This window comes from Oncorhynchus mykiss, chromosome 5, assembly GCF_057628025.1.
Source record: "Oncorhynchus mykiss isolate SJ-2025 chromosome 5, ASM5762802v1, whole genome shotgun sequence".
In the NCBI taxonomy this organism is placed as follows: domain Eukaryota; kingdom Metazoa; phylum Chordata; class Actinopteri; order Salmoniformes; family Salmonidae; genus Oncorhynchus; species Oncorhynchus mykiss.
The window spans coordinates 73,600,412-73,627,674 of NC_143026.1; the positions used below are offsets into that span (position 1 = coordinate 73,600,412).

The 27,263-nt window shown below is 44.2% G+C and overlaps 1 protein-coding gene across 3 annotated transcripts; it reads left to right on the plus strand.

The window, feature by feature from the left end:
* The first annotated feature begins 4,543 nt into the window (after positions 1–4,543).
* Positions 4,544–16,571, plus strand: LOC100136696 (flavin-containing monooxygenase FMO1). Of its 3 annotated transcripts, XM_036976503.2 has the most exons (12): positions 4,581–4,674; positions 6,425–6,462; positions 11,859–11,997; positions 13,470–13,658; positions 13,745–13,910; positions 14,133–14,275; positions 14,491–14,690; positions 14,800–14,935; positions 15,038–15,257; positions 15,388–15,460; positions 15,683–15,935; positions 16,063–16,571. In XM_036976503.2, exons 3-12 carry the CDS (start codon positions 11,866–11,868, stop codon positions 16,213–16,215), a joined length of 1,665 nt encoding a protein of 554 aa, XP_036832398.1. In that variant the 5' UTR covers positions 4,581–4,674; positions 6,425–6,462; positions 11,859–11,865; the 3' UTR covers positions 16,216–16,571.
* Positions 16,572–27,263: the final 10,692 nt, after the last annotated feature.

Genomic DNA, 27,263 nt, shown 5'->3' on the forward strand with positions numbered 1-27,263 from the left:
GGTTTGCAGTGGTTGCAGGGAAAACCGGAGAGGCCAGGGCAGGTTTTATAGTTCAGTCCCAGAGATGATAGAAGTAGAATAGCTTTTTGTCTTTCTGATAGCAAGGGAAGGCACCTAGTCAGCTGTACAACTGAATGCCTTCAACTGAAATGTGTCTTCCGCATTTGAGATCACAAGACGGTGAATGTCCAAGACTGGTTGCTCATTCCTGCTGTACTGTTTTGTTACAGGTGTAACTGACACACACACACATTGTAATGTCTGTGTGTAGGTGTAGACAAAGCACCCGTCTGAGGTGCATCATTTAATGTTTGTCCAGGTTAAACCCCTGTGTGACGCCTGCTGTTGTAGCGGTGTAACCTAACGTAGCAGGCGGGTCATTCCATGTCATTTCAGTGAGCCATGACACCCACCATCTCCAATTGTTCTGAAAATGTTTCTGTAGTTAGAAACTGATAAGATTTGCCTTATTGCAACATTATTTAGTTGAAATATAATTTCATCTCTGAGAAATTAAGCTAATTGATTGCACCCAAATTGGCCATTTTTAAATTATAGGATTCTAATATACTACATAACATCTGATTTGGACCCCCCAAAAAAAATTCAAACCATGAGTTAGACATGAGGATTCCAAAGAAATGGTGAAAAGCCACCCACAAACCACCACACCCCACGCCACTCTCAACCCAACAAATATACAGTACCAGTTTTATATGATTGACAAGTGGTATGAAGCTGCGGCTCGGAGTATTGTTTCTTCATCTTATGTAATGTATTCTCAGTGAATTTGGTGATGTTTTTATCCCCCTGTTCAGAGAGATTAGTCTTTGAAGTTGTAATACATTCTGATATTACCAGGTTCTGACCACTAAATAGTGCTGTTCCTGCTCTTGGGTATAAAATACAAATCCCCCTTCAATGTCAAAGGGATACATCTGGTTGTTGGCAACTCCGCTAAGGGTGGTAATGGTGTAACCATGGTGCGTGCCTTAGCTACTAGTTAGCTGTGGGCCGGATCTAGTGGCCAAGTGCTTTCCACCGTGTCCTTAACTGCCCTACTGTTAAACTGCTCTCTGCTCTGACTACTCATGGCCTCCCCTCTATTTGAATGTACATTCTCTGGTGCATGTGAGGCAGGAGTGAGAGACTCAGTCAGAGAGTTCTCAGGTGTCCTGGGTGTTTACAGACAGTGGTCATTTGGCTGTTGTCACATTGTGAAGATCCTGCACACACCCTAATCCTGGCAGACGGAACATTCTTTTGTTGACTCTGATGACTAATATTCCCTCTTCTATCCCCCAGCCACTTTTCTCTATCTCCTCTGAGACCAAAAACACTCTCTCTCCTATCCTCCTCTCAGCTGAGTGGATTCTGCTGTAACTGAGAGAAACCTGGAAGAGGTGTGTGTGAGTGAGGAGGCCACCCACTCAAACACATTCGCCGTGGTTAAATACGGAGGAGCAGCTTATTAGCCACGTCTCTCTCTCTCTCTCTCTCCCTCTCTCTCTTACCGTCTCTCACCCTCACTCTATTACAGCTGTATCTCTCTCTCTCTCTCCCTCTCTCCATCTCTCACCCTCACTCTATTACAGCTGTCTCTCCCTCTCTCGGCCCCCCATGTCTACTTCTGCTCAGAGAGAAGAGTCAGACTCCCTTAGCGCTCCATTCCTCAGCTGCTCTTCGCCATGCATCTTGTATTCCCCCCAGCTGAATCACTACTTTCCCTTGACTCCCCCTCACTTATCTACTGTTATGTTGCATCCAGCTCAAGTATGACTCCAAACTAAACATTAAGTATTTTGCTGAGAAATATTTTGATGGTGAAGATTTGGTATATGTTACAATGCAGTGAGTGCAGCTACACATGATGAGTTGGTCTTGATTAGTCTTCATGTACTGTTCCCTGAGAGATGGTCTACATCAGTAGGGTCTTTGTCTCTGACTGTTGTAAACAACAGTTTCTCTCTCTCTCAAATATATATATTCATACATGCATACATACAAGCTGTATTTCCTTAGCAATAATGCAGTAGTAGAAATTAGACCTAACCAGTGATTGGTCGAATTGTACCGATTCAAGAACCAATGACATGGCTTCCCCAGAAACTGCATTCTGTTATCTTCTCATGAGAAACAACCAACCAAAGCAGTCATGGTTCTCTTAACATTGCAATAAGGAAGAACGCATCTCATTCTGTTGTGTGTTGTCTATCTACTCACTAACGTATTTCTGAGAATATTATGCCCAATCAAATGTTATTTGTCACATGCTTCGTAATCAACAGGTGTAGACTAACAGTGAAATGCTTACTTATGGGCCCTAACCAACAATGCAAAAAAATATATAATAACACAAGGAATAAATACACAATGAGTAACGATAACTTGGCAGTATATACTGGGCACCTGTACCGAGTTGATGTGCAGGGTACGAGGTAATTGAGGTAGATACAGTGCCTTCAGAAAGTATTCACACCCCTTGATTTTTTCCCCCACATTTTGTTACAAAGTGGGATTAAAATGGTTTTAATTTTAATTTTTTGTCAACAATCTACACAAAATACTCTGTCAAAGTGGAAGAAAAGTTCTAACAATTGTAAAAAAAAAATTTAAAAAGTCATTAATTCAACACTAATATATTTTAATTTAGACAAGTATTCAACACTGAGTTAGAACCACCTTTCTGGGTAAGTCTCTTAAGGGCTTTCCACACCTAGATTGCGCAACATTTTATTATTTTGAAAAATGATTTAAGCTCTGTCAAATTGGTTGTTGATCATTGCTAGACAACCATTTTCAGGTCTTGTTATACATTTTCAAGCAGGTTTAAATCAAAACTGTAACTTGGCCACTCTGGAACATTTCACCGTCTTCTTGGTAAACTATTCCAGTGTAGATTTGGCCTTGTTTTAGGTTACTGTCCTGCTGAACGGTGAATTTATCTCCCAGAGTGTGTGGTGGAAAGCAGACTAAACCAGGTTTTCCTCTAGGATTTTGCCTGTGCTTAGCTCCAGAAACTACAATATTGTTCATCCATCCTCAGTTTTCTCCTATCACAGCCATTAAACTCTGTTTTAGTTACCACTTGCCTCATGGCCATGTGTTATTTCATAGTTTTGATGTATTCACCATTATTCTACAATGTAGAAAATAGTACAAATACAGGAAAATCCTGGAAAGAGTAAGTGTGTCCAAACTTTTGGAGTGGTTGGCTGAAACACAACCAGCCGTGATTGGGAGTCCCGTAGGGCGGTGCACAATGGGCCCAGCGTCGTCCAGGTTTGGTTGGTGTAGGCCGTCATTGTAAATAAGACTTTGTTCTTAACTGGCTTGCCTAGTTAAATAAAGGTTCAATTAAATAAATAAAAATACTGTAGTTAGGGATAAAGTGTCTAGGTGACAGGCTAGCTAAACAGTAGCAGCAGTGTATGTAATGAGTCAAAAGAGTTAGTCCGGGTAGTTATTTAACAAACTGTTCAGCAGTCTTATGGCTTGTGAGTAGGAGCTCCTTTTGGTTCCAGACTGCATTGATACTGCTTGCAGAGAGAACTGTCTATGACTTGTGTGACTGGAGTTTTTGACAAATTTTAGTCCCAAACTACTTTTGGCCAGAACCCTATAGGCCCCGGACTTGGAGCTAGTAGTCTGTTTGGAACTGTGCGCTACCAGTTTGGCCATCTCAGCCTCTGTACAGTCAAACAAAGTTTGCTGACACAAACATTGTTATTTTGGGTTGACTTTATACTGTAGCAAATTTGACTTTATTCTATGGATTTTGGAAGCGTACTCCAGAATGATTGCATTAATTCTGTATATATATTTTTTAAATAAATGTGTCAAGTTGTGACATTGACTCATCATGTGGTTTATATTTAGTTATCTGGGACAAAATGACATCAGTTTTATCTTTTGTGGCTTAATAGAAGTAGCTGAAAACTAGAAATGACAAAGTGGAATGTTAAATGGAGCTTGACGCTGCAGAATTGTTTGTTTTAAATCTGATCTAGAATATGTAGTATGGTAGAAATCTGATCTAGAATATGTAATATGGTAGAAATCTGATCTAGAATATGTAGTATGGTAGAAATCTGATCTAGAATATGTAGTATGGTAGAAATCTGATCTAGAATATGTAGTATGGTAGAAATCTGATCTAGAATATGTAGTATGGTAGAAATCTGATCTAGAATATGTAGTATGGTAGAAATCTGATCTAGAATATGTAGTATGGTAGAAATCTGATCTAGAATATGTAGTATGGTAGAAATCTGATCTAGAATATGTAGTATGGTAGAAATCTGATCTAGAATATGTAGTATGGTAGAAATCTGATCTAGAATATGTAGTATGGTAGAAATCTGATCTAGAATATGTAGTATGGTAGAAATCTGATCTAGAATATGTAGTATGGTAGAAATCTGCGTCATGGAAATGTACCAGATGTGGTGCAATGCCAGATATTTGTTTTGACTGTAATATCTAACCTCCACCAATATAACACAGGTCATTGCACTCCTGTCAATGTTAAACATGTTCACTTTGATCCAGGTCTTATTTTGTGATGATTAAAAAAACGTCACTGTGTTTGCTCGGCAATAAAGGCTGTGATGAGCTCTTCCCTTTTGACACACACACACACACAACCCTCACCTGCCGACACTCAACACAAAGGTAAGTCGCATTAGAGAAGACATTACTGCTAGAATCTATGTAGAAATGTCATGTGCTCTGTACACTATTATGCAGAATGTATACTGCAATTACAGTGGAATAAAGAATTCTGTAGATGTTCTGTTATATTTAAGCCTAATGTCTTAATGATGGAAAATCTTTTTGTCTAAATTGAAGTGTTAGAGGTAGGATTATCTTCACGAGGATTAGATTTCATATTTGAATTAAACAATGAATGTCTGTTGAAATCAAAACGTGGGTAAAAAGAGCCTTCAATTCTGTGGTGCATTAAAGAGTGACTGCCCCTAAAAAGCAACTCATCCTTTTCAAAACAGCCTATGTGACATTGATATGAGTCAGAAACATTTATTCTAGTGTTCTAATGTACGTGTAAATAGGATCATTTTAGTCATAAAGAAGGTTGGGTTTGGATTACAATGATGCCCTCTTTTGCCACGCTCCATTTGCAAATCACCCCTCCACCCACTTCGCTTCCCTTCATTGAACAGGGCTCCATTATTTCTTTGCCCCCAAATGCGTTCAAAGGATCATGTGTCCTATAGCTACAGATTGGCCATGCCTCCACAGCCAAAGTTCTATGGTTTGCATACCCTGCCAAAGGACCCTAGTATGGAGTTCGTCGGTCCTCAAGTCTGGGGCGGCAGGTAGTGGTTAGAGCATTGGGCAAGTAAACAAAAGGTTACTAGATCAAATCCTTGAGCTGACAAGGTAAAAATCTGTTGTTCTGACCCTGAACAAGGCAGTTTACCCACTGTTCCTTGACTGTCTTTGTAAATAAGAATTTGTTCTTAACTGACTTGCCTAGTGAAATGAATGTTCCCTATGAAACTGACTCCTCACAAGTCCCCAACTGGCAGCTTCATTAAATAGTACCTGCAAAACACCGGTCTCAACGTCAACAGTGAAGAGGTGACTCGGATGCTGGCCTAGGCAGAGTTCCTCTGTCCAGTGTGTGTTCTTTTGCCCATCTTAATATTTTATTTTTATTGGCCAGACTGAGATAGGGCTTTTTCTTTGCAACTCTGCCTAGAAGGCCAGTATTCCAGAGTCACCTCTTCACTGTTGACGTTGAGACTGGTGTTTTTTGCGAGTACTACTTAATGAAGCTGCCAGTTGAGGACTTGTGAGGCGTCGGTTTCTCAAACTAGACACTCTAATGTACCTCTTTCTCAGTTGTGTACCGGGGCCTCCCAATTTTTCTATTCTGGTTAGAGACAGGTTGCGCTGTTCTGTCAAGGGAGTAGTACACAGCGTTGTATGAGATCTTCAGTTTCTTGGCAATTTCTCACATGGAACAGCCTTCATTTATTAGAAAAATAATAGACTGACAAGTTTCAGAAGAAAGTCTTTGTTTCTGGCCATTTTGAGCCTGTAATCGAACCCACATGCTGATGCTCCACATACTCAACTCGTCTAAAGAAGGACAGTTTTATTGCTTCTTTAATCAAAACAACAGTTTTCAGCTGTGCTAACAATTGTAAAAAGGTTTTCTAATGATCAATTAGCCTTTAAAATTATCAACTTGGATTAGCGAACACAACTTTCCATTGGAACACATGATGGTTGCTGATAATGGACCTCTATACGCCTATGTAGATATTCCATAAAAAATCTGCCGTTTCTAGCTACAATAGTCATTTACAACATTAACAATGTCTATGCTGTATTTATGATCAATTTTATGTTATTTTAATGGAGATTTTTTTTTGCTTTTCATTCAAAAACACAGACATTTCTAAGTGACCCCAAACGTTTGAATGGTAGTGGGTATGTATATTTAAGATTCTTCAATATTCCACCTTCACCCCTCCACTCACCTCAAATTTCTCAGAATCATACTGGACAAAGTCTCCTTTCAGGCCTCCTGGCCTCTCTACAAACGCATTTCCCTCCCGCTATCCAATTACTTGTAATCTCCACACTGCACTAAAAGTCAGCGGCTTTCACTGCTGGGCCACCTGATCTCTGCCATCAGGATCACCCCTTAAGACAGTTCCGTCCTGTCCCACCTTCTCTCCCTGGCCACCTCCGTGCCTTTCCTGCTTCACGCCGTGGTCTTAGATCCCTCGTGCCTCTCGGAGCTCAGGCTTTGGCACCTTCTCCTCAGTCATTGGAACGGTATCACCTTTTTCTATGATGACTGTCTCTTCTCCTGAAGACTTACAGCTTTTCACTGCACTGCCTCTTCCATCGGGTACGGAAGTTTCTACAGAGGTCATTGGTTTGCTGCCGTAGCCGCTTTTCTCTGAGGAAATGAAGGGTCCAGAAGGGCCCTCATTAACCGGGGCCGTTCTGACTCCCTACCTATCATGAGCTTCCGAAGACAGCCAGGTTAGACGTCTGTCAGTTCCTTCTCAGAGCTGGACATGTACCCAGCCAATGTAACCGGCCAATGTTATCTGTCCCGTCTCCAATTTCAGAGATTACGGCACTTGGCCACAGATGCAGAACCCCTACAAACCCCAGTCCCTCCTTATTCCATGATGACCTTAAAAAATATAGAAATGCCTTATTTGCTTTAGTATTCAGACCCTTTGCTATGAGACTCAAAATTGAGCTCAGGAGCATCCTTTTCCATTGATCATCCTTGAGATGTTTCTACAACTTCATTGGAGTCCACCTGTGATAAATTCAATTGATTAGACATGATTTGGAAAGGCACACACCTGTCTATATAAGGTCCAACAGCTGACAATGCATGTCAGAGCAAAAACCAAGCCATGAGGTCGAAGGAATTGTCTGTAGAGCTCCAAGACAGGATTGTGTCGGGGGCACAGATCTTGGGAAGGGTACCAAAAAATGTCTGCAGCACTGTAGGTCCCCAGGAAAACAGTGGCTTCCATCATTCTTAAATGGAGGAAGTTTGAAACCACCAAGACTCTTCCTAGAGCTGGCCGCCTGGCCTAATTAAGCAATCGGGGGAGAAGGGCCTTGGTCAGGGAGGTGACCAAGAACTCTGTCACTCTGACAGAGCTCCAGAGTTCCTCTGTGGAGATGGGAGAAACTTCCGGAAGGACAACCATCTCTGCAGCACTCCACTAATCAGGCCTTTATGGTAGAGTGGCCAGACGGAAGCCACTTCTCAGTAAAAGACACATGACTGCTCTCTTGGAGCTTGCAAAAGGCACCTAAAGGAATCTCAGACCATGAGAAACAAGATTCTCTGGTCTGATGAAACTAAGATTCAACTCTTTGGCCTAGTGTCCCGTCTGGAGGAAACATGGCACCATCCCTACGGTGAGGCATGGTGGTGGCAGTATCATGCTGTGGGGATGTTTTTCAGTGGCAGGGCCTGGGGGACTAGTCAGGATAGAGGGAAAGATTAACAGCGCAAAGTACAGAGAGATCCTTAATGAAAACCTGCTCCAGAGCGCTCAGGACCCCAGACTGGGGCGAAGGTTCATCTTCCAACAGGAAAACGATCCTAATTACACAGCCAAAACAACGCAGGAGTGGCTTCGGGATAAGTCTCTGAATGTCCTTGAGTGGCCCAGCCAGAGCTTGGACTTGAACCCAATCAAACATCTCTGGAGAGACCCTGAAAATAGCTGTGCAGCGACGCTCCCCATCCAACCTGACACAGATTAAGAAGATCTACAGAGAAGAATGTGAGAAACTCCCCAATAAAGGTGTGCCAAGCTTGTAGCATCATACCCAAGAAGACTCAAGGCTGTAATCTCTGTCAAAGGTGCTTCAACAAAGTACTGAGTAAAGGGTCTGAATACTTATGTAAATGTAAATATTTGGCCTCCCGAGTGGTGCAGTGGTCTAAGGCACTGCATCACGGTGCTAGCTGTACCACTAGAGAATCTGGGTTCAAGTCCAGGCTCTGTCGCAGCTGGCCATGACCGGGATACCCATGGGGTGCACAATTGGCCCAGCGTCGTCCGGGTTAGGAGAGGGTTTGGCCAGCAGGGATGTCCTTCTCCCATCGTGCACTAGCAACTCCTGTGGCGGGCCAGATGCAGTGCACGCTGACACGGTCGCCAGGGGCACGGTGTTTCCTCTGACACATTAGTGTTGCTGGCTTCCTGGCATTGTGTCAAGAAACAGTGTGGCTTGGTTGAGTTGTGTTTCGGAGGACACACGGCTCTCGACATTGGCCTCTCCCCAGTCTGTATGGGAGTTGCAGCGGTGAGACAAGACTGTAACTACCAATTGGGGAGAATACGGGGTAAAAAAAAGTTAATAAATATTTGTATATTTTTTGCAAAAATGTCTGAAAAACCTCTTTTTGCTTTGTCATTATTATGTGTAGATAGATGAGGGGGGAAATTATTTAGTCAATTTTAGAATAAGGCTGTAGCGTAACAAAGTGGAAAAAGTCAAGGGGTCTAAATACTTTCCGAATGCCCTCTATCACCTGCCTTTTTCCTCCAACGACTTGGTCACCATGTTTGCCTTCTTCACCCATGCCAGCTCATCCCTCTTCATGCGGATATCATCCATCCGGATGTACCTGACCAGGATCAACATCTTTCTCAAGTTGCTTACTGGGTCTTCATGTTCCTCCTCTCACCTGCATGTCTCCCTTCTCCTCAAGGGCTTCCAACGCACAGAAGTCCCCCCCTCGACACCAGTCCATAACACTCGACATCCTGTCTGCCTGCATCCAGACGCTGCGGTCTGGTTACATCTCCATCACAGTCTCTTCCACACCATAATCAATGTGTCTTTTGGCATTTTTTGGGATTCCTGCAATGTTCAGAGTTTACATCCTCATCTACTATCTACAACCCTTCTCAACATCCTAGTGTGTCAGACGTTCCCATCCTCAATCAGTTTGGCAGGACCACACCAGTCTACCAGTTCCGGCTACCATCTACCCTCAGCCTCTGTGAACCACTTACCTACTTCCTGCAGCTCAGACAATCTCAACATGTCTCTCCATCCGACCCACTATTCAACACTGATTCTGCTTCCATCGCCTCTCGTCAATGATTCCATTCCCATCTGAGACAAATACTATCCCTGTCCGGTTATCTTGTTGACCAATTCTCTGGACACACCTGCCGCCTCCATTGCATCCCGACACAGCATCGCAGACCACACCGTACAACTCCTCGGCCACTGGTCCTCTCAAGTCTATCATTCCTACATCCGCTCTGACATAAACATCAGGACAGCCCACAACACAATCTCGCAGAACCTGCATTAACTCAGTCTCAGTCCTCCAGTCTCCGCCTCATTTCACGGACACCATCTACTTCACGCACTGTATCCTGCCCAACCTGCAAAAATAGTATTTGTTCCCCAGCTGAGTCTGGTTCCTCAAGGTTTTTTTCATTCAAGGGAGTTTTTTCCTTAACACGGTTACTTCTGCTTGCTCTCCTGGGGTCTATGGTTAGTTTTCTCCATGGGCACCTAGTCCGTATGACTGTTCTACCTCCACTATATCGCCAATCATTCTGCACATGAAGTCCAGAACAGCTCACTTCCTATCCAGGGTCCAACTAACTTGGTGGTCTCTTATTGGGGATACTGCCTAACTACTGTACCACGACCTGACGGTGATGTTTACCTGAGGCTCCAAGCCAAACCCTACAGAGTCAACCCCTCCGGATGTTTGATCTGCAGCCCTTGGCTTCATCCGGTCCATTCTCATTTCCCTGCTGAATCCTCATTCTCGCATCCATTCCACCTCCTCAATAAATATTCTAAACCCATTTCATGTCTAGTCCTGACAGTAGTGAAATGGCGTTAAGGATTAAACAAATTCAGGAGAAGGGACCAGACTTGAATATAACACTTAACTAGTTGCCTAGCAACTCAACAAGCACCAGCTGTTAACCATTGCAAATCAGCCTATTTTTTGCAACACTTTACTAGTTTGCCTTGAATGTAACTCCTCCAGCTGCTACTAACTGCTAATCTCCACCCCTGTTTTCACTCTTTTTAATCACCACTACCCCCCTACTTAAACCTGACCAAACAGTAATTCCTCCTCTTTTTTTGTGTCACATGCCATTCCTTTAAAAAATATTCTAAACCCATTTCACGTCTGGTCATGTGAATTGAACTCAACCTGCAGGAAGTTTGTTTGTTGTGATTGAGTGGGGGGAAACGCCTGCTGGCAAGGTTCTGACAGATGGGTGTGTCATGGCTGCCAGCATTACATGAGGAGCAAGAACAGGCCAAATCAGAGTTCCTCTTTAAGATCACCAGCATGCAGCAGTTTGTTTTCTAATCAGCATGCAGTTTTTCTCCATGCACCTGGTATTACAATAGGCGTGCAAGTTTGGCCTATGCTTTTTCTAATGTTTAGCCTAATTTCAAACTGGTCAATGTTTGCAGGGTTTGGCATAGTTATCGCTCAAAAGTCAGATTATTACATTTAAATGTAACTAAACGACCTGGAGAGAAGCCATTGCTGTGACCTTATCTTCAGCATTCTATTTTTATCATAACACTAAAGAACATCTCTCCACTCTCCTGCCTGATATCATCTACACAGAGTGTACACCTTCCTGATATTGAGCTGCGCCCCCTTTTGCCCTCAGAACAGCCTCAATTTGTCGGGGGCATGGACTGCACAATGTGTCGAAGGCGTTCCACTGCTGGCCCATGTTAACTCCAATGCTTCCCACAAGTTGGTTAGATGTCCTTTGGGTGGTGGAACATTCTTGATACACACTGGAAACTATTGAGCGTGGAAAAACCCAGCAGCACTTCTTGACACACTCAAACCTGTGCACCTGACACCCACTACCAAACCCTGTTCAAAGGCACTTACATATTTTGTATTGGCCATTCACCCTCTCCTCCACCTTAATCTACACTGATTGACGTGGATTTAAAAGGTGACATCAATAAGGGATCCTAGCTTTCACCTGGTCAGGATGTCATGGAAATATCAGGCATTCCTAATGTTGTGTACACTCAGTGTATGTAAGTTAAATTAGAGCAATTAAGGTTTGCACAACAAACTGCTGAGTTCTTCTGCCTACAATGAGTTCTTCTGCCTACAACCTCTGCTGTCTATCCTTCTCTCCTATACTCTCCCTCCCTCTTTCTCCTCTCCTACTCTTCCTCCCTCTCTCCTTTCCCTTGTCTGGGGGTAGGGGCTTGAAGTGTGTCTCTCCCTGTAGTACCATACTAACCATCACTCTCCCTACTCCTTGTAGTTCCAGCATGGTACTAACCTTCTCTCTCTCTCTCTGTAGTTCCATCATGGTGCGTACAGTAGCAGTGATTGGGGCGGGTCCCTCAGGTCTGACCAGCATCAAGAGCTGTCTGGACGAGGGTCTGGAGCCCACCTGCTTCGAGAGCAGTGATGACATCGGGGGGCTGTGGAAGTTCAAGGCAAGGCCTGGGACCAGGGACTGATGTACATTACATTTGGCAAACTTAGTTTGCAGATTTATTCAGGATGTTATAATGGTCGCCATGTTGGCACTAACAGTCCAAAGGTGGACAATATATACAAAAGTATGTAGTCATCAAATTAGTGGACTAACTATTTCAGCCACACCCGTTTGCTGACGGGTGTATAAAATCGAGCACACCGCCATGCAAGCTCCATAGACAAACATTGGCAATAGAATGGTCTTACTGAATCGCTCAGTGACTTTCAACATGGCACCGTCATAGGATGCCACCTTTCCAACAAGTCAGTTCGTCAAAAATGTTGCCTTGCTAGAACTGCCCCGGTCAACTGTAAGTGCCGTTATTGTAAAGTGGAAACGTCTAGGAGCAACAACAGCTCAGTTTGCGAAGTGGTAGGCCACGCAAGCTCACAGAATGGGACCGCCAAGTGCTGAAGCTCATAGTGCGTATAAATCGTCTGTCCTCGGTTGCAACACTCACTACAGAGTTCCAAACTGCCTCTGGAAGCAATGTTCGTCGGGAGCTTCATGAAATGGGTTTCCATGGCCGAGTAGCCACACACAAGCCTAAAATCAATGCCAAGTGTCGGCTGGAGTGGTTTAAAGCTCGCCATCATTGGACCCTGGAGCAGTGGAAACGCGTTCTCTGGATTTCATGACTCACGCTTCACCATCTGGCAGTCCGACGGACGAATCTGGGTTTGGTGGATACCAGGAGAATGCTACAGTACCTTCCCCAATGCATAGTGCCAACTGTAAAGTTGGGTGGACAAGGAATAATGTCTTGGGCTGTTTTTTATGGTTCGGGCTAGGCCCCTTAGTTCTGGTGAAGCATATAATGCCATTCTAGAGGATTCTGTGCTTCCAACTTTGTGGCAATAGTTTAGGGAAGGCCCTTTCCTGTTTCAGCATGACAATGCCCCTGTGCACAAAGCGAAGTCCATACAGAAATGGTTTGTCAAGATCATTGTGGAAGAACTTGACTGGCCTGAACAGAGCTCTGATCTCAATCCCATCGAACACCTATGGAATGAATTGGAACGTCAACTGCAAGCCAGGCCTAATCGCCCAACATCAGAGCCCGACTTCACTAATGCTCTTGTGGCTGAATGGAAGCAAGTCCCCACGGCAATGTTCCAACATCTAGTGGAAAGCCTTTCCAGAAGAGTGGAGGGTGTTATAGAATCAAAGGGGAGGAGACCAAATCCATGTTATATATCTGTATGTATCAATCTACAGAATAGTTACCACACTGTTGTGCCTAGCGCAGCTAACATAATGTAATGATTTTAAATGGGTGAAACAGTTCCAAGTTTGAGTTGACCTAATATGCTCACAGAGTGAGATCTTATTTATTATGTAAGCACAAGGGAACAGTCAGTTATCAGATGATGATATGGATATTGATGATCATAGCGCTATGATTTAAACATGTCTGCCTCCTTCCAGGAAGTTTCTGAGCCCAACAGAGCCAGTATCTACCGTTCCCTCACCATCAATATCTCCAAGGAGATGATGTGTTTCAGCGACTTCCCCATCCCAGCTGACTACCCCAACTACATGCACCACTCCCGTATCCTGCAGTACTTCAGGCTCTATGCTGAACACTTCAAACTGCTGCAGCACATCCACTTCCAGGTGACAGCAGTGACTTTACAAACCCAATTATGGGGAATAACGGGCTGGTTGGTGGGTTCAAGGTTGGTTAATTGTGTGTGTTTCAGACCAGTGTGCGGAGTGTGAGACAGAGGCCAGACTTCAGTCATTCAGGCCAGTGGGAGGTAGTGACAGAGAACAGGGAGGGACAGGAGGAGAGACACATGTTTGACTCTGTCATCGTCTGCTCTGGTCACTACTCCTACCCACACCTTCCACTTAAAGACTTCTCAGGTCAGCAGAATCAATCAACAAATAAAAATCATTTTTTTGTAAAAAAAGTGCTTTACAATAACCTGGCCCAGACCCCCAGAGTAAGCAGTTAGCACAATGGCAAGAAAAAACTCCTTGAACCATTATCAGAGCTGAGACTATCTTCTGACACACACATACTGTATATACTGAATATACACACACACAGTAGAGCATGCCAATCGAGTATTCTGTTGGTTTCAGGTATTGAGTCGTTTGAGGGGAAGTACTTCCACAGTTGGGATTATAAGGGTCCAGAGGACCTTCGTGGGAAGAGGGTGGTGGTGATCGGCATCGGCAACTCTGGAGGAGACATCGCTGTGGAGTCCAGCCGGGTGGCCGAGCAGGTAACTAACAACTGATACAGGGTCAGATTCAGAGCAGGTAACCACTAATACAGGGTCCGATTTTCAATTGGCATAGTTTCTGTGTTTATTTGTATGGGTTGTTTGTTTCTTATTGTCTGTTTTCTTGGTGTAAGTGTGAGCTGGGGGAAGAATGTTCTCTTATGTTCTCTCTTGATAAATGAATTATCCCATCCCTCCTATCTCCCGTTCTGCAGGTGTATCTGAGCACGCGTCGCGGTGCGTGGGTTATACGTGTGATGTCGGACAACGGCTTGCCCGTGGACATGAAGTATAACACACGCTTTGTCCACATCCTGTTCCAACTGCTGCCAGTTAACTGGCTCAGCTGGTTCGGAGAGAAGAAGCTCAACGCCATGTATGACCACACCATGTACGCCCTCAAACCCAAACACAGGTAGGTAGGTAGGTAGGTAGGGGTGTGTGTGTGTGTGTGTGTGTGTGTGTGTGTGTGTACACAATACATGTATACATCCTCTCTTTTCATCCCTTCCGCTCTCAACTAGGTTGTTCAGTACGATTCCAGTGATAAATGATGAGCTTCCCAATAAGATCTTGACTGGTGGAGTCATGGTCAAACCCAATGTCCAACAGATCAGAGGCTCCAGTGTGGTGTTTGAGGATGGGAGTGTGGTGGACAAGGTGGACACACAGCCAGACACAGATACACACACTGAAACATACATGCTCGCATTCACACACCCTATTAACGTTTAACATGGCTAAGTGTGTTTCGTTTTCTAGGTGGATGTGATTGTGTTCGCTACGGGTTACAACTACGACTTTCCCTTCCTGCCTCCCAACGTAATGCATAAGTCTGGCCACCGGTTGGGGCTGTACAAGCATGTGTTTCCCCCCACCCTGGAGCACCCCACCATGGCCGTAGTAGGCTTCATCCATGCCCTGGGTGCCATCATGCCCCAGGCAGAGATGCAGTCCCGCTGGGTCACACGTGTCTTTAAAGGTCAGACTGAGTAATAGCCAGTAGAGAGGTATCAGGATCCATTACTGCACATCATTTGCTTCTACCCCCACCTGCTTCATGTGTAGTTCTGATCAGAGGAGTGGTCTTAGTTCTGTCTCGTGTTTCTCAGGTCATAAGAAGCTACCGTCCAACCGGGCCATGCTGAAGGCTGTGGAGTGCGACACCAAGGACATGGACAAGAAGTGAGATGGCTGTCCATCCCAAAGCCATTTAACATCTAAGCTTCATGCATACATGAATACAATGCTTTCGGAAATTATTCAGACCCCTTGACTCTTTCCACATTTTGATACGTTACAGCTTTATTCTAAAATGGATTAAATAAAAATAATAAAAGCTGGGTATTACTAATCAATATCCTGAATAATTAATAACTGACGACTGTTGCTCTGTCCTGTCCACAGCTACATCGTATCCAAGCTGGTGCCGCTGCAGGTGGACTTTGTGTCCTACATGGATGACATCGCTGGAGAGGTGGGGGTCAGACCCAGCCTGGCCTGGCTGTTCTTCACTGACTACCCCCTATTCAAGAGGGTTCTGTGGGGTCCCGTCACTGCCTACCAATACCGTATCACCGGCCCAGGGAAATGGTCCGGGGCACGCCGAGCCATCTTCACCCAGTTTGAACGCATGTTCCAGCCCTTCAAGACCAGACAGGTGACATATTTATTATATATTCATACTGAAGATGCATCTAAGATATTTGTATTTAAGATGAATGTACATTGGTATCGAATAGGTTATTATAACATGATGTGTTCTTCTGCCTTCATCCTTGTACCAGGTGGAGGAGAAGCAGGGATGTTCTGTAGCGGGCCGTCTGCTAAAGCTCAGCCTCACAGCGATGGTGGGAGGAGCAGCAGCCTACTACTTCCACCTCCAACCACCCTCCTCCCTCACCTACCTTCTCTCCAAACTCACACCTCAGAGAGCCTGAACACCATCTTCCTCCACCTCCCTCCTCTCCACCCTCAACCCCCAAAGAGCCTGAACACCATCTTCCTCCACCTCCCTCCTCTCCACCCTCAACCCCCAGAGAGCCTGAACACCATCTTCCTCCACCTCCCTCCTCTCCACCCTCAACCCCCAGAGAGTCTGAACACCATCTTCCTCCACCTCCCTCCTCTCCACCCTCAACCCCCAGAGAGCCTGAACACCACCCTCTTTTCATCCTAAACCACCTCTCTCCTCTCTTTTCTGAACACCACCCTCCTCTCCTCTCCTCATGTGATCTTCATGATTGTCAGAGCCATTCCTCTGCTGTGAAGTATATTATTAAATATTGGAACTGGACTGCTCTTTGTGTATAACTGGGTAGAAAAAAAAACTTCTGTTAAATTTAATACCCCATATTAAATTTCATAAATATTGTTTTTCTTTCCAATGTTCAACCATTCCGCAACATAGCAAATGTTTAAGCGAACCAAATGCACATTTGCATTTGACATTTTCCAGTCAAAACTACTTCAGCTGAGAGAGAGCAAAGTATATCCCCTGACTGCATGACTGACATACGACTGGAGATACAAAACAATCTGGGTTTTGACTGAGAGTTTAGAGGTTTTCCACACCAGCGAACACAGCAGGCAACACACAGGCTTCTGGGTCCACTCACTGGACCAGGTGAGTACAGTCTACGGGTGACAGATTTAGATGGGTTTGCATTGTTATTCAGGTTTACAATAGATAATAAATGACTTGGTGGGTGATTATATTTATCCTGTTTCACGTGTACACGTACAAGAATGTATTATACCCATGTGTTAAATGGAAATGCGTTTTTGCATATCCCAACTTCCCCTGAGACACCCTTGGTGAATGGGGTCACAGCCAGGGTCAGCCATTATCAATGGCGGCACAGTAGCAATTAAGGGTTAATCAACAGATTTTTCACCTTGTCAGAGGTCAAGGAGTGTCAAATTTAGTCAGCATTCTTTGGGATCGCTAATTTGCTATGTGAGGCTTATTTGATCTATTAGATGTTTCATAATGGTTAGGTTGTTACGGACGCACTGATATAAGCCTTTACATGTGGCATTTCGGCAACTTTGAAAAAAATAAAACTTTATATTGGACTTGTCTGTTGTTCACACACATCTGCCCTCTCATTGGCTAGAATGGTCCCACACGATATCGCCTCCTGCCTTCCATCAAAGACAGTAGAGCGCTTCCATCTATGAGGATATGTATTTCTATTGTTAGAGCGGTCACTCCACTATCTTGTCAATATAATAGATTGTCTAATAGATACTCTTTGTTTCCACCCCTGTGGGAGAATCTCAATTGCATACTCCCATCTCCTTGCCTCCTTCTCAAAACCCATTGGAGGAGGCGAGGAGGGAGGAAGCAAGGGGTAAACAATTGAGATTCTCCCTGTGTCCAATGGAATAGAGGTAAGCACAACTTCTTCAACGTCAAAGTTTACTGTTTGACAAATGTATTTGTGTTGTTCCATGATGTTTTCATGATTTTGAAGAAAAGTAATCAAACCAAAGCAATGTGTGAGCAACTCTCCCTTTAAAGGTGCAGTGGACAGCTTTTTGGGCGATCCAACCAAATCCAATAGAAACGGGAGTTATAGATAAGTCATTCTCAGTAACTAGGGTTTTCATCCAATTGGCGACAGATTTTCTTGCGAATATTCTACAATCTACAAAGAAAATATGCACATTTTCCCACCAGTGGTGTTTCCACCAAATAGACTTGTTGGGTCTAAAAATCAGAGCGTGATGACAGTGCACAAAAAATGTACTTTTCCGCTTAAGTTTTCATGTACCGATTAAAGGTTGTGTTTCCATCGCATTTTCAACTACCTCACACAAAAACTGTTGCATTGGGCCTCCCGGGTGGCGCAGTGGTTAAGGGCACTGTACTGCAGCACCAGCTGTGCCACCAGAGACTCTGGGTTTGCGCCCAGGCTCTGTCGTAACCGGCCGCGACCGGGAGGTCCGTGGGGCGACGCACAATTGGCCTAGCGTCGTCCGGTTTAGGGAGGGTTTGGCCGCTAGGGATATCCTTGTCTCATCGCGCACCAGCGACTCCTGTGGCGGGCCGGGTGCAGTGCACGCTAACCAAGGTTGCCAGGTGCACGGTGTTTCCTTCGACACATTGGTGCGGCTGGCTTCCGGGTTGGATGTGCGCTGTGTTAAGAAGCAGTGCGGCTTGGTTTTGGTTGGGTTGTGTATCGGAGGACGCATGACTTTCAACCTTCGTCTGTCCCGAGCCCGTACGGGAGTTGTAGCGATGAGACAAGATAGTAGCTACTAACAATTGGATACCACGAAATTGGGGAGAAAAATGGGTAAAAAACAATTACAAACTTGCATTAAATAGCATGTGCCTTCTCTGGTCCTGGCACGTGCACTCTAGTCAACAGCTCGAATAAACAGTGCGAGTAGGTTGTGCGGGTAGGCTGGTCTGCACAAGATTATTCATATTTTTATTTGTCAAGCATCGACTATCATGTCACCAGAATAAGGCCCTCGATATGTATTGGAAATGAGCATCAATATTACTGTGCACTTTCACCACCCTGTGAAGTTTATATTAATTTATTCCATCTGTAGATAACTTCTGTCTTGAATCCCGCTATATGACAAAAGCCAGTGAAGGTGCAGGGCGCCAAATTCAAAACAACAGAAATCGCATAATTAAAATTCCTCAAACATAGAAGTATTTTACACCATTTTAAAGATAAACTTGTTGTTAATCCCACCACAATGTGCGATTTCAAAAAGGCTTTACAACAAAAGCACACCAAACAATTATGTTAGGTCTGCACCTAGTCACAGAAAAACACAGCCATTTTTCCAACCAAAAAGAGGAGTCACAAAAAGCAGAAATAGAGAAAATGAATCGCTAACCTTTGATGACACTCATAGGACTTCATGTTACACAATACATGTATGTTTGGTTCGATAAAGTTCATATTTATATACAAACTATGGATGGAAACGTGGTCAATGAAAGCAAGCCTGAGAGGCCATAGATTTGTTCAATGTGGGATAATTCTATATTTGCCGTTCTTGTTTCGTTTTTGCTAAAATTAGGCCAATAACCTTTAGAATTTAAAGCAGCAATCCACAGGTCGTGGGCTGCACTATGCCGCCTCTCTTCTTGTGTCATGTTTTCACTGAGCCGCCTTGGGCTGGCCTTCTGGGTAAACTGTGTCTTTGCACCAATTCTGCCTACACGAATGACCCCTCTTCCCCAGAGCTGGAGAGGAAGTAAAATTCACTTGAAATTTAACATTACAGCTGCCAGAAACAATCAGAGCAGACGAAGTCAACATGCATCATCTCTGTTCTTGGATCTGAAACAATTCAAGTCAAAAGAGAAAAAAAAGCGAGAAAAAGATTGCTAATGACCAATCCAGGAACCGGGATAAACATAGGAATTAATTTTGAAAGGTGGAAGAGAAATGGCCACCATTCTCATGGACTGGTAACCTTAGGTAAGTGTTGGGTTGCATTTTTAGCCTGCTAACCTAAGTGGGTTCAATGTTCAAGTTAGCCATCATCTTCTGTATTCGGACTGTTTTGTACTCAAGGGAAATGAAATGATAGCATCAAGTAGCTATACTGCATAAACCCTACAAGATGCCAAATACCTTTATTTCAACTAGCTGACATTAGCTAGCTAAGGCTAGATATACAGATTATTGACATGATAGGGTTTTGTTTAGATGGTAGTGCTAACTTAGTTAGCTAGGTGGTCAACATAATTTTGGGCCAAGGACCAACCCTAAAAATGCATCTAGCTATAACATTTGGCACAGTAACATCACACAAACATGTATTTCTCAGGGAGATACTGGTGGAGACCTTTTCGAGGTAACCCGAGGCTGTACAAGTTTGGTTGTGCAAACCCCAAAACTGAAAGGGAGATAAGAAATGCTGTATGCATTTTCTGTTATGTTTTGTAATTCGACCAAAATAGTTAGCTATGTTTGCACATAGCTGTTCAGCACATTGCCTGCCTATATAAAGCATTGATTCCTACCGAGTGTGAACTACCCACCAGAATGACAATGAAAACCCAGTGTGGTCAGTAAACAATGGCTCATTGTTTCAGTATGATATGTTGGATAAATGAATAAAGACAGACACCAATGTCAAGTTCAATAGCCTTGTTCAAGCATTGTACAAATCCCTACATGCGGAGTCTGGCAGACATTCAGACAACCAATCGAGGCAGTGTAATTCACCACGAACGGTGAACACAGAGAGCCCCATAGCATGTAAATACTGTGGGAATACACACACAAAGAGCACTGCCCTGCCTACAGAAAACCATGCAGAGCTTGGGGAACTAATAATCACTTCGCAAAAGTGTGTTTCAAAAGCAAAAGAAGGGTGAGTGAGGGCAAGATTCACTGTGTTGATGATGTCACTCAATGTTCAGAACAGTGAAAGTGACATTTACGTGCATGAATCCATTGGGGTTGTACACAAGAGAGAAGAAATTGTTCGTGACACTACGATTACACAACAAGCAACAACAATGTCAACTGGATTCCGGTGCTACATGCAACGTAATGAGCTACAAAGACAAAATCAATCTGGCATCTGACACACATCTATTGCCCAGCGACACTAGACTAAAGCTGTACTCAGGAGAACTAATGTGCTCTATGGGCATCTTTGAGACCAAATGTGTTATTCGGGGATGCAATCACAAGCTGAAGTTTGAGATTGTGAAAACCAGTTAACATCCTCTCCTCTCAGGCTCTACATGCGAACGTCTGTGACTGATGCAGTTCACCGCTCCACAATGTGCAGGTCATTTGGTACATGTCCAGCATGGACCCCTGTCCAAAGAACAACTACTCAGCAGATATGACGATGTATTCAACAGGCCTGTGGTGGTACACTTTGAATTGGATGAGAGCGTCACTCCAGTCCAGTGTGCTCATCGCATTGTGCCCATTGCACTGAAAGTGGCTGTGAAGGCCCAGCTGGACAAGTATGAGGCCGATGGCCACATGACATCTGTGACTGAACCAGCAATATGGTCATAGTGAAAAAACAGAGAAGCTGAGGGCCTGCATCTGAACCAAGCACTGAAACGATCCCACTACATCATGCCAACACTAGAGGATGTCCTCTGTAAGCTTTCCAAGGCCAAGATTTTCACCTTGGTTGATGCCTGAGATGCATTCCTTCAATGCAAGCTGGATGAAGAAAGCAGCTTCATGACTACGTTCTGGACCCCCTGGGGTCGGAAACGTTGACTCAAGCTCCCATTTGGTGTCTCAGTGGCGCCTGAGGTATACCAACGCAAGCAGCACGAGTTACTGGCTGGGCTCAAGGGTATTGAACCCATCGCCAATGATGTCCTGATCGTAGGCTGTGGCGACACAGACGAAGAAGCAGAACGCGACCACGATGTGAAGCTCCTGGCACTGATGGAGCGCTGCCGATCAGTTAAGCTTCGTCTTGGCCTGAAGAAGCTGCAGTTCAAGGAATAAAGACAGACACCAATGTCAATTTCAATAGCCTTGATCAAGCATTGTACAAATCCCTACAAGCGGAGTCCGGAGAACAGTCCGGCTAGTTGATTACCTATCAACTAGACTCCGTAACACTCATCTGCACGAAATATAGGTGGACTATGGGCCATCAAGTCATATGATGGTTATGTTCAAATTATACTGGTCATAGCACAACCCCAACTCCAATGTAACATAACAGGTCAAGCATTTACAACAGTTATTTTTTATATTTTTTTTTACAAAAGATACCTAGAAAATGGTTGAAGCCCAAATGGCAACCTATTCCCTACATATTGAACTATGTTTGACACCCCCAGCCCCTGAGAAGCAGGGGGTCTCTATACGGTGACATATGTTCATTTTTAAATACTGTAGAGACATTTGTAAAGTTGTCCTTTTGGAATCAATCCTTTCTCTCTTCACACAACAGGATATCATATAACTCAAATTACATAACTCTGAAAATCCAAAACACCCTAATAAATAAACTATTTTAAATAAACCATTTTTTTGTCTGGCACATGGTAATCTTAAGGGAAAAAACATGTAGTTCTGCTCATTTCCCAATGTCAACCTATAATGCACAGGATAGCTTAGACCTGTTGGATGGAGGAAAATGTCAGCCATAGACAGTGGTATAAAGTACTTTAGTAAAAATACTCAGACACAAATACTCAACGGCTCAGACACGAGACATATGTGGCAGGGTTTACTGGCAATCACGGACTACAAAAAGAAAACCACCCACGTCACGGACACCGACGTCTTGCTTCCAGACAAACAAAACACCTTCTTTGCCCACTTTGAGGATAATAGAGTGCCACCGACACAGCCCGCTACCAAGGACTGCGAACCCTCTTTCTCCGTGGCCGACATGAGTAAGACATTTAAAAGTATTAAACCTTGCAAGGCTGCCAGCCAAGACGGTATCTGGAGCATCAGTATTTGTGGGTTTGATTAGAGACTTAAAATGGCCAGAAACAAAGAACTTTCTTCTGAAACTCGTCAGTCTATTTTTGCTCTGAGAAATTAAGGCTATTCCATGCGAGAAATTGCCAAGAAACTGAAGATCTTGTACAATGCTGTGTACTACTCCCGTCACAGAACAGCGCAAACTGGCTCTAACCAGAATAGAAAGAGGAGTGGGAGGCCCCAGTGCACAACTGAGGATTTTTACACAAAAGATTTGTGATTCGTTTTTAAATGTTTTATTATGCCACAAGTAGTCCAAGTCATCCAAGGTTATGTTACTCCGGCAGTGTTGATGCTGAAGAGGGAGAAAATAATCACTGGAATGCATTGAAATCACAAATAAAGTATTGATTGTAACTCAATGTAATTGCATATTCATTTCTCAAGTTTCATCAGGAAAAGGTCAAATATTTGTAACAAGTGTAATATCTACCATTCTGTATGAACAAAAGTTTCTTACCAAGCCCTTTGCACTGATGTTCCTGGCGAAACGCTTGCTTGGTAGTGGGACGAGTCTGAGTCTTTGGAGGTTGTTGGCACTGTGTGGGAAAACATTAAACAAAATTGTTACTTCAATAGTACACAGTACAATGCAATGTCATATTCCCGTATACACCCCACTGTATCCTGTGCATATACCAAATAAACATTGATATGAGTAAATTAGTGATAACATACGCACTGTTTATGAATTTAACCAATTCACCATCAATTAATTTATGGTTGGTAACATACTGGCCATGGTCTCACCTGAGATAGAGCAAAGAGGTAGGTAATTTTCTGGCCATGGTCTCACCTGAGAGAGAGCAAAGAGGTAGGTAATTTTCTGGCCATGGTCAGATGAGCGAGAAAAGTGAGGTAATATACTGGCCTTGGACTCACCTGAGAGAGAGCAAAGAGGTAGGTAATTTTCTGGCCATGGTCTCACCTGAGAGAGAGCAAAGAGGTAGGTCATTTTCTGGCCATGGTCTCACCTGAGAGAGAGCAAAGAGGTAGGTAATTTTCTGGCCATGGTCTCACCTGAGAGAGAGCAAAGAGGTAGGTAATTTTCTGGCCATGGTCTCACCTGAGAGAGAGCAAAGAGGTAGGTAATTTACTGGCCATGGTCTCACCTGAGAGAGAGCAAAGAGGTAGGTAATTTACTGGCCATGGTCTCACCTGAGAGAGAGCAAAGAGGTAGGTAATTTACTGGCCATGGTCTCAGATGAGCGAGAAAAGCGAGGTAATATACTGGCCTTGGACTCACCTGAGAGAGAGCAAAGAGGTAGGTAATTTTCTGGCCATGGTCTCAGATGAGCGAGAAAAGTGAGGTAATATACTGGCCTTGGACTCACCTGAGAGAGAGCAAAGAGGTAGGTAATTTTCTGGCCATGGTCTCACCTGAGAGAGAGCAAAGAGGTAGGTACTTTTCTGGCCATGGTCTCACCTGAGAGAGAGCAAAGAGGTAGGTAATTTTCTGGCCATGGTCTCACCTGAGAGAGAGCAAAAAGGTAGGTTCTTTTCTGGCCATGGTCTCACCTGAGAGAGAGCAAAGAGGTAGGTACTTTTCTGGCCATGGTCTCACCTGAGAGAGAGCAAAGAGGTAGGTACTTTTCTGGCCATGGTCTCACCTGAGAGAGAGCAAAGAGGTAGGTAATTTTCTGGCCATGGTCTCAGATGAGCGAGAAAAGTGAGGTAATATACTGGCCTTGGACTCACCTGAGAGAGAGCAAAGAGGTAGGTAATTTTCTGGCCATGGTCTCACCTGAGAGAGAGCAAAGAGGTAGGTACTTTTCTGGCCATGGTCTCACCTGAGAGAGAGCAAAGAGGTAGGTAATTTTCTGGCCATGGTCTCACCTGAGAGAGAGCAAAAAGGTAGGTACTTTTCTGGCCATGGTCTCACCTGAGAGAGAGCAAAGAGGTAGGTACTTTTCTGGCCATGGTCTCACCTGAGAGAGAGCAAAGAGGTAGGTAATTTTCTGGCCATGGTCTCACCTGAGAGAGAGCAAAGAGGTAGGTACTTTTCTGGCCATGGTCTCACCTGAGAGAGAGCAAAGAGGTAGGTAATTTTCTGGCCATGGTCTCACCTGAGAGAGAGCAAAAAGGTAGGTTACCACCTGTGGTAAATTCAATTGATTAGACATGATTTGGAAAGGAAAACACCTGTCTGTATAAGGTCCCACAGTTGAGAGTGCAAGTCAGAGCAAAAACCAAGCCACGCGGTTGAAGGAGTTGCCCGTAGAGCACAGAGACAATATTGTATTGAGGCACAGCTCTGGGGAATGGTACCAAAATATTTCTACAGCATTGAAGGTCTCCAAGAACACAGTGTTCTCCATCATTCTTAAATGGAAGAAGTTTGGAACCACCAAGACTCCTCTGAGAGCTGGCCGCCCAACCAAACTGAACAATCAGGGGAGAAGGGCCTTGGTCAGGGAGGCGACCATGAACCCAATGGTCACTGACAGAGCTCCAGAGTTCCTCTGTGGAGATGGGAGAACCTTCCAGAAGGACAACCATCTCTGCAGCACTCCAACAAACAGGCGTTTATGGCCTTTATGGTAGGGTGGCCAGACGGATGCCACTCCTCAGTAAAATGCACATGACAGCCCGCTTGGAGTTTGCCTAAACACTCTCTGACCAAAACAAAACAACGCAGGAGTGGCTTCGGGATAAGTCTCTGAATGTCCTTGAGTGGCCCAGCCAGAGCTTGGACTTGAACCCAATCAAACATTTCTGGAGAGACCCTGAAAATAGCTGTGCAGCGACGCTCCCCATCCAACCTGACAGAGCTTAAGAGGATCTGCAGAGAAGAGTGTAAGAAACTCCCCAATAAAGGTGTGCCAAGCTTGTAGCGTCATACCCAAGAAGACTCAGGGCTGTAATCGCTGCCAGAAGGTGCTTCAACAAAGTACTGAGTAAAAGGATCTGAATACCTATGTAAATCTAATATTTCAGTTTTTTAAATTTGGTAACATTTATAAAAGCCTTTTTTTGCTTTTGCTTTGGGTACTGTGTGTAGATTGAGGGTGTAAAAACAATTTAATCAATTTTATAATTAGGCTGTAACATTTGGAAAAAGTCAAGGAGTCAGAATACTTTCCAAATTATAGGATGTGGTGGTGTAACATATCATGCTAATGTAACCATCGAATGAGTCATGATTTGATGGCCCACCAATTGTCATGTAGATGAGCAATTTTTTACTTGACTGGCCATGCTGGATATTCATTGTCTTTCTGGTAGGTAGTTCAGACTAGGTAGGAATCAATGCTGTATATACGCAGGCAATGTGATGTACAGGCAAATGTAGCCAACTATTTTGTTCGATGAACAACAAAATGATTATTGAATCAATAACCATAACAGAAAATGCATACAGCATTTCTTAGCTCTTACAGTGTTGGTTTGCAAAACAACAAATTGTACAGCCTTGGGTTGCCTCGAAATCAGACTGTCATTCATATTCCATTCACTCAGCTTAATGTAACATTGATTGATGTAGTAGGCTAAACCTTACTCAAATTTGCTCTATACCCATCATGAGGTTGTTAGAACCTAGCCTACAAATTAAAGTTTAGTGTAGGTTTAGAGACAAATTGGAGTAATCAAGTTGACAGACAGTCAAACATGCACACACTTGCCTGTATCTAGCTGATCTAGAGTTTAGTTTAACTAAAACAAGTTTCTATTGGACAAATTCAGTTAGGTCCATCCCCGTTTCTATCCATTTGCTTCCGTTTAAGAAACTTTTTGCAACAGAATTGGTGGAATGAATACACCCCTGATCACCCGCACACACAGTTCACTTTCATAGTAGCCATACAAACAGCATCTACGCACTCCCCTCCTCTCACATTTTCCCTTCGCTTGTGGACTTCAGTGCACAACACAACAGCTGTCTGTGACCCGGCAAAAACAAACAAACATCATACCATAACCGATAAGCTCGTCATCAAGCTCGAGACCCTGGGTCTCGACCCCGCCCTGTGCAACTGGGTACTGGACTTCCTGACGGGCCGCCCCCAGGTGGTGAGGGTAGGCAACAACATCTCCTCCCCGCTGATCCTCAACACTGGGGCCCCACAAGGTTGCGTTCTGAGCCCTCTCCTGTACTCCCTGTTCACCCACGACTGCGTGGCCACGCACGCCTCCAACTCAATCATCAAGTTTGCGGACGACACAACAGTGGTAGGCTTGATTACCAACAACGATGAGACGGCCTACAGGGAGGAGGTGAGGGCCCTCGGAATGTGGTGTCAGGAAAACAACCTCACACTCAACGTCAACAAAACTAAGGAGATGATTGTGGACTTCAGGAAACAGCAGAGGGAACACCCCCCTATCCACATCGATGGAACAGTAGTGGAGAGGGTAGCAAGTTTTAAGTTCCTCGGCATACACATCACAGACAAACTGAATTGGTCCACTCACACAGACAGCATCGTGAAGAAGGCGCAGCAGCGCCTCTTCAACCTCAGGAGGCTGAAGAAATTCGGCTTGTCACCAAAAGCACTCACAAACTTCTACAGATGCACAAT

What these genes read in the sequence shown, in the direction of transcription:
- LOC100136696 (XM_036976502.2), top strand. Translation starts at nt 4,565, where the DNA reads ATGATTAAAAAAACGTCACTGTGTTTGCTCGGCAATAAAGGCTGTGAT. An exon ending in CCAGCCGGGTGGCCGAGCAG is followed by an intron (nt 14,276 to 14,490) that starts GTAACTAACAAC and finishes CCCGTTCTGCAG; the next exon opens with GTGTATCTGAGCACGCGTCG. An exon ending in ATGGGAGTGTGGTGGACAAG is followed by an intron (nt 14,936 to 15,037) that starts GTGGACACACAG and finishes TTCGTTTTCTAG; the next exon opens with GTGGATGTGATTGTGTTCGC.